At 49.4% G+C, this 12019-nt stretch overlaps 1 protein-coding gene across 1 annotated transcript in view; it reads left to right on the top strand.

The window, feature by feature from the left end:
* SRL (sarcalumenin) overlaps nucleotides 1-7176 on the top strand; it is a 44616-nt gene extending 37440 nt beyond the window's left edge. Inside the window, 2 exon segments of the mRNA XM_048493883.1 lie at nucleotides 711-944; nucleotides 3123-7176. Coding sequence (XP_048349840.1) covers nucleotides 711-944; nucleotides 3123-3934 — 1046 coding nt within the window. The 3' untranslated portion in view covers nucleotides 3935-7176.
* The last annotated feature ends 4843 nt before the right edge of the window (nucleotides 7177-12019 follow it).

Below are 12019 nucleotides of genomic sequence, written 5' to 3'. Positions count from 1 at the left end.
CGCAAAATAATGCGTTTTCAAACCACTTTCACAACTGTTTGCAAGTGGATTTTGCCATTCCGCACAGCTTCAAAGAGCACTGAAAGCAGTTTGAAAGTGCATTATTCTGCATGTGCGGAATGAGCCATGGGGACAATGGAAGCTGACAATTAGTCCCTTTATTTCATCCGGAAACTGTGTCCCACAAGACCCCTGGGAACAAGACATTGTTTCAACTCTAGAATTCACTCCTCTCTCCGGGTGTGCTCAGACCCTGAGTTGGAACCAAGCTGCGAACTTGTAGAAAGGAGCTGTCAAGCCCTGAGCCAAGACCCTCCATTGCTCACAGATGCGAACGGCTCTGGCTGGGTTAGAACCATGGGTTTGCCATCTCACAGTTTGCTTGGATGTGACACCCCAGGGGACACAGACTGGGCCGCCCAATGGCAAGGTGGCTTTCTCTTCTTCCTTTTGGAAGCAGGAAGATCAAAACCACACCAAACTGGGAGGGAGATTCCCTCAGATTTGCTGATGGCGTCAGTTTGGTTTTGGCAGGTCAGGAGTACATAAAAGGGGTGACAGGGCTTAGCAGAGACTCAGGACAGAAGAGCATTCTTTCACCACCTTTTAAAAGTGAGGCCTGCTTTAAAAAACAATTTTGGGGCGTCTGGAGGAAGCGAAGTGTTTGCATTATTTGTCTCCTGACCCACGCATGCCTCCTCCTTGGACAGGAGCTGAACCCACCACCTCCGAGTTCACAGTCATCATGCACGGCCCCAAGCTCAAGACCATCGAAGGCATCGTCATGGCCGCTGACAGCGCTCGCTCCTTCTCGCCGCTGGAGAAGTTTGGACAGAACTTTCTGGAGAAGCTGATTGGTATTGAGGTCCCTCATAAGCTTTTGGAGAGAGTGACCTTTGTGGATACTCCTGGGATCATCGAGAACCGGAAGCAGCAAGAACGAGGTGATTTTTGGATTTCTTTGAATTTCTCTCAGAGGTCCTCAGCAGCAGATTTATCTTGGCATTACACTTCTACAGTGAAATCAATATTTCAGTCATAGAATCATAAGAGTTGGAAGAGACCCCAAGGGCCATCAAGTCCAACCCCCTGCAATGTAGGAACACACAATCAAAGCACTCCTGACAGATGGCCATCCAGCCTGTTTAAAAACCTCCAGAGATGGAGACTTCACAACTCTCCAAGGCAGTGAATTCCACTGTCAAACAGGCCTGACAGTCAGAAAGTTCTTCCTGTGTTTAGGTGGAATCTGTTTTCCTACACCTTGAATCCATTACTCCATGTCCTCATCTCTGGAGCAGCAGAAAACAAGCTTCCTCCCTCTTTGACATGGCATCCCTTCAAATATTTAAACATAGCTATCGTGTCCCCCTTAACCTTCACTTCTCCAGACTTCCCCAGCTCCCTAAGCCTCTCTTTGTAGGTTGTGGACTCCAGACCTTTTACCATTTTTGTTGCCCTCCTCTGGCCACATTCTAGTTTGTCAATATCTTTCTTGAATTACGGTGCCCAGAATTGTACACATTCCAGGTGAGGTCTAACCAATGTAGAACAGAGGTACAATTACATCCCTCAATCTAGACACTATACTCCTAATGATACAGCCCAGAATCGCATTTGATTTCTTGGCCGCCGCATCACATGGCTGACTCATGTTCAGTTTGTGGTCTACCAAGACTCCTAGATCCCTTTCACATGTACTGTTGTAAAGCCAGGTATCACCCATCCTATGTCTGTGCATTTCATTTTTTCTGCCTAAGTGTAGAATCTTACATTTATATCTGTTGAATCAATCAATCGATATTTTTTTAAGTGTCTAAAATGCCATGAATTTCAGGATTACATATTTAAATTCAGATTTAAATTCTTGATGTTTCACAAGCAAGCACAATTCTGAAAGTCGCTCAAAAACATCTCAGGGAATCACCTCCACTTCTTTGTAGCATGGCCCACGCAGCTGTGTGCTCAGGTGACACTCCGAACGGCTGTCAGTCCATGCAAGTGGGTGTGGACAGGACCTATGGGTCTAGATATTCCTTACAGACAGCGGAGAGCAAAATTTAGATACACTCAAAGATTTTTGGTGTGTTCATGTTTAAGAGAGTCACAGTATAATATTGATTCTGCAAAGACTAGATTAGATGCTCAACAGAAATATTCATGTGTGTTGAAAATGCTCAACTGGAAATGTGTGCTTTGAACACAAGGTGGGAACTGTGAGGAGACAATCTTGTTGGGGGCATCTGGTATTGTAGACAGGGGCAGAGCGCTCATGGGGAGATGTGAGGTCACATGTCCCCAGACGCACGCCAGCTGGTCACGACCCCCACACCCCTCCCCTCAGGCCTGCACTGCTAGGCTGCTCCTTCAGCTAGAGGAGCCCCTTGGCCCCGCCCTGCTGCTCCTTCATCTGGAGCAGGTGCTGTGCCATCCCCCCCCCCATGCCTCTAATTGTAGAAATGCAGGTGAAGGGGAACATTGTAGAACATCTCTGACACAGATGTTATTTTGCAAAACTGGTTGCATTAATCTTATGTATATATTAAATGCCCAGTGTTTGGTGAATGATGACACTCTTATTTTATGAATAGCTAAAATTACTTCTGTTTTCCCACTTTCCTGTCAGATAGTCACAACATTCATTTGGTATTATTAGCAGTAGTCATCAAAATGGTTTCTGCACCAAATTTCTTATAATTTCTTATAAAATCTACATCAGAGAGACATGAAGGCTTGACCAAATGATTTTTTTGACTCTTTGTCTCTTCAGTTCCTCCCTTATGGTCAAACCATCCCACCAAGAGATGGTGGGCTCTTATGGCTTGGGTATTGGAGGCTGAGAAGACTGAATTCTCTGTGATGGGGAACTAAGAACATAAGAACAAGCCAGCTGGATCAGACCAGAGTCCATCTAGTCCAGCTCTCTGCTACTCGCAGTGGCCCACCAGGTGCCTTTGGGAGCTCACATGCAGGATGTGAAAGCAATGGCCTTCTGCGGCTGTTGCTCCCGATCACCTGGTCTGTTAGGCTAGCTAGACCTCTTCATGTGGGCTGCATAAGCCTGATGCTGGATGTCTTTTATCCTCTAAGCAGGTGATGTTCTTCTTCCCTCTTTCCTGCAGGCTACCCATTCAATGACGTCTGCCAGTGGTTTATTGACAGAGCTGACCTCATTTTCGTAGTATTTGACCCCACAAAGTTGGACGTGGGGCTGGAGCTGGAGATGCTCTTCCGCCAGTTGAAGGGCCGTGAATCTCAGATCAGAATCATTCTGAACAAGGCTGACAGCCTGGCCACTCAAGAGCTCATGCGAGTGTATGGGGCCTTGTTTTGGAGCCTGGCCCCACTGATCAATGTCACTGAGCCCCCAAGGGTTTACGTCAGCTCCTTTTGGGCTCTTGACTACCAACCAGACACGCACAGAGACCTTTTCCTGAAAGAAGAGATCTCACTGCTAGAAGACCTCAACCAGGTGATTGAAAACAGGCTGGAGAACAAGATCGCCTTCATCCGCCAGCACGCCATTCGGGTCCGCATCCACGCCCTCCTTGTTGACCGCTATTTACAAACCTATAAGGATAAAATGACCTTCTTCAGTGACGGAGAACTGGTGTTCAAGGACATAGTGGAGGATCCGGACAAATTCTACATCTTTAAGTCTATTCTGGCCAAGACCAACGTCAGCAAATTTGACCTCCCCAACCGTGAGGCTTACAAGGACTTCTTTGGGATCAACCCCATCAGCTCCTTCAAGCTTCTTGCTCAGCAGTGTTCTTACATGGGAGGCTGTTTCCTGGAGAAGATTGAGAGGGCCATCACCCACGAGCTGCCAGACCTCTTGGGGAGCGTTGGCTTGGGGAAAAAGCCCAGTGTCCTCTCCTGTGACACGACGGGCTGTGGGGAAACTCCCAAGAACCGTTACAAGAAACATTAACGGGCTGTTCCACACAACTGCCGGCTCCTTTGCTCCCGTTGGTGAATGATCTTATGTCTTATCTGTCCAAGATGCCAAGGTTTGTTAACCCTTCCAATGCCACACTAGCAAGAGCTAATATACAAGGAGGAGCTGGAATCCCTGGCGGCGGCAGCAGCAGCAGCCAGGAGGCCCGGGGGGTGGGTGGGTGGGTGGGAACGCACCTGAGGAAGAGAACAACACTGTGAATTCATCACTTTTCATTATCTGTTGTTTTTAAATGGGAGGCAATACATAACGCTCAGTACAAAAGGTGGGCCGTGTGTGTAGAGGGCGTGGCCTACTCTTGCATATTCTCAGCACTCTGGGAGAAGGCAGGCAGTGAGATCGGACAGCCGTTGCCCTTTTACCGCCTGCTCCTGCAGCATCTGCCTATTGTACGTGGGGTTAAGGAGTACAGATCCATCACAGCCTTACTGTTCGGGCACCCTTGCCCTTCCTGAGCATGCCCCTCCTCCCCGGCTGCATCTTAGCCTCCCCGTGCATCCGCTATCCCCTGTCTCAAACAAACCTCGTCCAACCTGCTGTTTTATTTGGGTCCAGCCCTATCTGTCAATACAATTCTTTTGGAAACCTGGATCAAAAAGGGAAATAAGCTGGCGCAGGTAGGAGTTCAGGGGCCTTCACTAGAAGCACATGTTAGTGAGTTCAGATGGATCTGAAAGGTGTGCGGACACAGGAATCTGCTGGTGCCCAGAGGACAGTGCGACTGTCAATTCTTCCTCAACTAGGATGCAATGTGTTCACAATGTCTGTTTGCTGCTTGAGGGTCTTTGCATCACTGGGAGCCTCCTGCTTCCCACGGTCCCGCTTGCCGGTCTGTTTTTTTCTTCCCCCCAAGCTGCTGAACTGGGGGCTAAACCCAGGCTTTATGCCCCACTGCAGAAGACTGCTTTAGTTTTACAATTGTCAGTCTGTGTCATTGTTCCCTACCACCTAACTCTGCGGTCAGGTGGAAGGAGCTACTTTTTTAAAGTGAGAGCTGGTGCCAGGTTCTGCAAAGGGAAGGCACTGGCCCTCCTCTTTTGGCAGGTTACGTTGAGCTAGTGGCAGCAGGCAAACCCCTGAACGTTGCTGTGGTGATAGGCAGTGACGGGCACGGAGGACTGGGAAGGGGGCAAGCAAAGAGCTTTCAGCTTTGTCATAAAAGGCTTCATATGAACCCAGATACAAGAAAAGGCCAGGTGAGGTATGATTGAACCACTGGAGAAGCTAGAAGAGAAGGAAAAAAGGCAAATCCAAATGACTGTGAAATGTTGGTTGAGTTAGTTGCTTAGAGAATAGGAAGTCTGAAAGATGGAGAGGAACATGCCACAAACCAGAGGAGTTTAAAAGAATGAGGGCCAAGGCATCAGTTACAAAGTCCATGGGGTGGGTGACATGTGAACTGTCAACAAACACATTCTGGGAGTTCTCCGCTGGGAACTCAATTCTCAGGCATGCCTGGAGTCAGGATTGCAGTGTGCAAGCAGAAGCTCCCACCCCCTAGCACTATTCCCCCTTACTTGAGATGATATTTCCACAATTGACCCCTGAAGCCCTACAAGACCAGGAACAGCCCAGCTCCACTGGAGTCTCGTGGCACATCACCAGGCGGGGTGCCTTGAGAAGCCAGGTGGATGTTCCTGAAAAAGGGGATGGTGGTGTTATTTTCCTTTGCAGGAATACTTAAGACCTCAGTTCAACGTTTGTGGGACAACAACTCTGCTGCCTTAAGCGCGGGGCTTAAGGTAAGTGGGGAAAGGCCCATGGTTGATGCCGTCCCTGACTTGGGAGATGACAGCCTTGAGCAGCCAGGACAAGGTGGGCGACAGGAGGAGGCTGACTTCTGGGTCTCCAAAATGGGCAGGCTTTGCTCTAAGAACAAAGTAGGGGCGGGGGGTTCAGAGAGAAAAATCTGGGCACAGCTCACAAAGGAGCAAGCGATGGGAACAGCTAAACCATCAAAGCAGCATCACAAGGACTTGTGTCTAGAGCACCGTAGATGTGCGGGAAGCTTTGTGTTGCTTGAGACTTGCCTCCTCCTCCAATTCCTCTTCCCTCCTCCGTTCTTCTCTTGTATATTAGCTTCTCCCTCCCACCCTGCAGGGCTTTCTCTAAATCAGATGACCTCTGTGATCCTGTCTCTCTGTCTCCCTGATAGATGGAACAAAGACAAGCGGGGCTGCTCACAGTAGTGTGTTCAGACAGGTCCCATATTTTCTCCTGCTCTTCCCTCTCCCTGCTGTGTATTTTGTTGCCTCCCTGCTGCTGGCATTCGCAGGCCCAGACGTCCGTCCCCTTTGCTTTTTACAAATCACAGCATCTTGCAGATCACACGCAAATGAGACTGGAGGTTTTTTTTACACTCTGCAGTTTGCTGTTTTTAGGGTGCAATTCAGGAATCAAGAGACAAACTGGAAGCAGGTGGGGTGTCAAGTGCGCAGTGTCACATGGGCTTTTTCTACTGACCTATAACTTCTGGTGCTGAGGTGCACGAAGGTGTTTCAGTGAAGCTGAGATTCCTGGAGCCACTGGTGGCAGCAAGAGAAAGGAAGCCAGTGTGTTTGGTCTGCTGTATAATATTAGGTTCTGATGGGGGTGGGGGTGGGGCTGTGTGACAGATGGAGGGGCTGCTGGCCTGGACTCAAAAAGGGGATTCTGCCCTGCATGGGAGACATCTGCCCAATCTGTGAGGACTCTGGTATCCTGAACTGGCCTGCGGTTCATCAGCCCTGATGTCACCCCACGTCCACCTTCACAATGTGGGCTCCGGTTCTCTTTGGTGGTATACTTGCTCCACATTCCTGTGTCCCAGCCCCTATGCAGTGGCTCTGGCACCAACCACAAAGATGGCTGTTGCCAGGTCTGGAATCACTCACTCTGGAGAAAATGTTTCTTTTGAGCATATGGCTGGAGTCATTTGATGACCACCTAAATTGACAAGGAATGAGAATCCAGCTTCTGGTGGTCTCAGCTGGGCCCTTCTCAGTCTTGGGAAACTGCATTTTGGGAGGAGGGATTCTGGGCACCTCTCACTGGTAAAGTTGCTAAATCAACCCCCACCATCCTCTGCTGCGTGCTTCTTTTGAACAGGATTTTGGGCAGATGTATTTAAAGGAACTACAAAGCTGTAAAATATTCCTGTTAGCAATAATCTGTATTTGGAGAGACCATAATAACACATCAGCCATTCTAATAAATTGTGATCGGTTTTGATCCACCTCTTTGGCTCTTCTTTGAAATGGTTGGGACTGGTAAATAACAAGGTTTGGACCCCAACAAATAGGCTTAAAGGGCTCGTGGCTGAACCCTTGTCTACTCACTTCAACTGATGGAAGACATCTTTTCCCCAAACCACCCAGAGGGTCTGCACAGTAGATATTTCACTTTAGGCCTACATAAATCCACACAGCAGCTGGGCCCAGCCTCTTCCTCCAGTGACTCCCCCTGTGCCTCTGTGGCATAGAAGCCATATCCAGTGTTTCACAGTGACCGAGGTTAGGATGTCAGTGAGATTATTGAAGGGGTTTCCCCTCTACAGTGAGAAAAGAGGGAGGAAGTTATTATGGGAGAGTATTCAAGCTACAGTCAGGAAGTGGCTAGACCACAATCGGGCGCTGCAGAGATTCTTCCTTTCGACTTTGGTTGCTTCACATGCTTGGCTCCAGCGCTGAGTCTCTCGTGCTGTCAAGGGGTGGGGACCTCATATGGCAGCCAGATGTGCTTTGTGACGTTTTTGTTGACCTGGATGTGCAGAGCTAGAAGGAATGGAAAGATGTCTGTAAACAGTGTTGGATCGAGCAGAAAGATTGATGTCTCCCATCAGAAATAGTGGATTCTGGGGCTCCTTATGCAATCTGGCACTGCGTACAAGCTACTAACCTCCCTTCTCCGTTTGGGTAGCTGCACAAAATCCTCAGCATCTAGAGAAGAACCAGTTCATACATTACAATGTCCACATGGTGGACTGTTGACAGATATACTGATGGGGAGCTGTGCTAGCAGTTCAGTTCCAAGATGGGTGAGGGCCCAATTCAGGTCAGAACCATACCGTGCCTTTCCCCCAACTTAAAAAGGTCCCATGGAGACACTGTGCTCCACTGAAGAATCTTACAGAGGTAAGATTTTTCCTAAAACAACTCATTTTAAATATCTTTAGATTATCCTATGGAGGCTTATCCACCTGGAAGATCAAAGCATGCCTACTCTGTGCCTGAGCTCTCCCTCTCAAGCCCCATTTCAGGAACAACAGCTGCACAGTCAGGACCTGGCGACAGGGCAGACACCCCGTGATAGGTAAGCCAGGCAATGGACCCCACAACAACCTTTCTGTCCTCCCTCTCCCTCGAGTGCGACTGGAAGCCCTTGCAGGTCAGGTGGCAACAGCCCTGGATGTGACATATTGGCAAGGAGCAAGGACATTGGGACGAACAGTAGTGTCCCAACCCCCAACACTCTATGTGTACCCAAAGACAGCCTGCTCCCTTGATGTTTCAGCACTGCCCCTTTCCCCCTTAAGAGGGTGTCTGACGAGTGATGCTGATTGTGGCAACACCAGGCATGATTTGGAGAAGCCACCATTGCCACGGTGAAGCCAAAGGGGGCAGGGCCCGTGGCACCAATGCCACAGATTCCATCCCCAAACTGATCCAACTGGACTAGTTAAGCATCCCGGAGGAACCCTTATGCACCCACCAGGAAACCCAAGGCATCCTTCTGCAACCATGTATGTTGAAACACTCTACGTCAGAGTGGTTCAGGTGTCTCTGATAAAGCAGGCTCCTTTCAGAATGGAATAGGCCCTGCCATACAGCCCCGAGGGTTGGAGAGAACCCTAAATGGAAACCTGCTACAGGTGTGAGTGGTACAGGAGGTCTCAGCAGACCCAGAGATGGAGATGGTGGCTGGATGCTTCCCTGCCTTTTGAAGAAAAAAAACCCCCACAAAGTGATGATGGTCAGGACAATCACTGTGAGAGCAGGTGGGGCAGGGGGTCAGTTGGGGACAGAACTCCTAAAGGCCATGACCACATAAGGTGCTCCAGGCTGTCTGCTGGATTCACCTTTCCCCTCTATGGATGGGGCCAAGATGGTCTGACCACCACAACCACCCCCACCCCCAATTATCTGGACAACACAACCCTAAATGTTCACTTAGCATCTGTCCACACTCTTGACTGTACACAGGAGTCCAGTGGCACTGTAAAGACTTAGCAAAATTAATTCAAAATTAATTCATTTTCCTGAGCTCACTTCATCAGTTACCTGATGCACCTGAGGGATTTACTGAAGACACTCTTGGAATTACAATACCCACCCAATTAACTAAAGAAATGGATTGACAAAGACAGACTGGGACCCAGAAATAGCTTGTTACAACATAGGTCCAACGGAGATAATAGCAGAGCACCACTGTTGGTCTCAAGCCAGCCCAAGCCTCGTCAACAACTTCTAGCCCAGCTGTGCTTCCCTCACACAGGCCTTGGGTGGCTGATGTTTCCTCACAATTTCCTAACGCAAACCAGCTTCTCACCTTAACCCACAGGCCACCTAACAGGGATACAAATCCAGGAACAGGCAGACCCTCCAACAAAGCAAGATGTCCCCATATACACTCAGGCCATGAAATCATAGGATCTTATGACAATGGCTATGCTATTTCAGGCTCATCCTGATGTGTCAATGATGCACTTCTGCTCTCTGTATTGGACAAATGGGGCAAATTGACATTACAAACAGCAATATTCAGAAACCAGTGGGGCAGCATGAGATCTTGCAGGGCACTCTGTCACTGATGTAAACCTCATTATGCTCCAACAGAAGAACTTCAAAGGAAGAGTGTAAAAATGTGGAATTAGAATTCATTAAAAAGTCCCATATTATCTCCTCACATTCCCTCAGATATAAATAAGGGTTTGGGATTTCCCATTCACTAGAGGTCTTATATCTTAGTATTGGCCACCATGTATAGATGTTAATCAATTCCACGAAAGTATTGTCTAAGGCTTTCACAGCTGGAATCACTGGGGTGTTGTGGGGTTTACGGGCTGTATGGCCATGTTCCAGTAACATTTTCTCCTGATGTTTCACCTGCATCTGTGACTGGCATCTTCAGATGCATGCGAAACATCAGGAGAGAATGCTACTGGAACACGGCCATACAGTCTGGAAACCCCACAACACCCCAATTCCACTAAACTCTCTGTGTTCTCTGTATTATTCTAATTGGATCGTATTTTTCAGGATTAGACCTGTTAATTCCATGTTACCTACCCACCACTAGGAGTGGTCATTATTATTCTTTTGATTGGTCTTGTTTTACATTGGCTTCTCTTTATAGTGACCTCTTCCCTCCTTCATCTTTAGGGCACCACCAGATTCCTATGTTGCTGCTACAGACATCGCAACCCCTCTGACTTCTTCATGTCTTTTTAACACACATGCTCACAGAATCCAGAATGTTGTTTGGACCCTGAGGCAATAGAGAGTGGGGTTGTAGATACACCATCAAAAAGCCATGTTTAGATATTTGAAGGGATGCCATGTTGGTGAGGGAGAAAGCTTGTTTTCTGCTGCTCCAGAGACTAGGACCAAGAGTCATGGGTTCAAGGTGCAGGAAAAGAGATTCCACCTAAATATCAGGAAAAGCTTCCTGACAGTAAGGGCTGTTGGATAGTAGAATGCACTACCTCAGAGTTGTGGAGTCTCCTTCTTTGGAGGGTTTTAAAGAGAGGCTGGATGGCCATCTGTCAAGAGCGCTTTGATTGTGTGTCCCTGCATTGCAGGGGGTTGGACTGGTCAGCCCTTGGGGGTCTCTTCTGACTGTATGATTCTGTGAATAATGTGTGAATGAAAGTATTCTGCCACTGTCACCTCAGAACATGGGTTGTCTGCTGTTAGGCCCAGTGATTTTTCAGTTTGTTGACAGCCAGGTTGAGAAAATAAAAGGAGAAAGACCAAAGACCAAACCAGGACAGCATGGGAACCAGCAGGCAGGGAGAGGTAACGGGATGCAAGGCAAAGACAGGCAAAAGCCACATGGACTGCTGCAGAAAATGGGCTCCAGAAAGAGGCAGAACAGAAACCCTGGGGTCCAGTGCTGCGGCCGCCACACATGTGTATCCCTCTGTGGATGCTCATCCCACCTTTTTCTCTCCACGGGGAGGGACCCTGGCAGCACTGCAGCCTTGGCATGATGACGGCTCCCTGATGGGCGCCTGCCGCTTGCTGTGTGCTGCTGCAAGACAACCTGCTTGCTTCTCCCCTGCTGAACAATTTACTCGCTCCGGCAGCAATTAATTACTTCTAATGAGAGAAAAGCAGGTCTGGGGACAGATATGAATAGATGACGGCATCATTGCCAGCAGCAGGATGGCACATGGGGCTCTGGAAACGAACAGACAGCGGCGCCCGACGCCCCTGGCTGCTTTGTGCAACGCGATTCTGAAGAGAAATGCGGCCAGTCCCAGAAATCCGGCACTAGCCGAGGTATAATAATGCTTACAACAATGAAAAGAGGACCCGTTTGGTGGAAAACGTCGTGTGCTATTTGGAGTCACGGCATAAGCTTATAAGTCCTCGGTGTCACCCAGGAGGCATTTATAGGGTTATTGTATTTTTGGATTGTTTCGTGACCGGGCTACTCATTTTGAGGGGAAGACTGGCGGCGGCCGGGCCGCCTTTCTGAGGGGAGCAGCCGCCGGCGCGGTGTGGCGACGGGATGTCCGAGGGCCCCTCAGCGCTTCCGCCTTCTCTCAGCTCCAGGCGGCTTAATGGGCGGCGTGAGGATAGAAGGGGAGGAATGATGATGCCTTCGTGTGGAAGGGCCACTTTGCTTGCCTCTCAGAGCGAGGCGCCCGCCCGACAGTCCACTGGAGAGATTTGTCTGTTTTGGGCGGGAATCTCCGCGGCGGTCCCCGCCCCCGGCCTCGGCCCCGGCCGGCGGCGAGGGAGAGGAAGGGCGGTCCAGCGGCGCATGCGCCCCACCCGCCAGGGCCGCGTCTCCCCGCCCGCGGTCTCCCAGGCACCCCATTAGGCCTCGCGCGCGCCCCCGGCTGGTTGCGTC

The sequence above is a fragment of the Sphaerodactylus townsendi genome, linkage group LG04 (assembly GCF_021028975.2).
Source record: "Sphaerodactylus townsendi isolate TG3544 linkage group LG04, MPM_Stown_v2.3, whole genome shotgun sequence".
NCBI classification, from domain to species: domain Eukaryota; kingdom Metazoa; phylum Chordata; class Lepidosauria; order Squamata; family Sphaerodactylidae; genus Sphaerodactylus; species Sphaerodactylus townsendi.
This window is presented reverse-complemented; position numbering and strand designations above follow the sequence as displayed.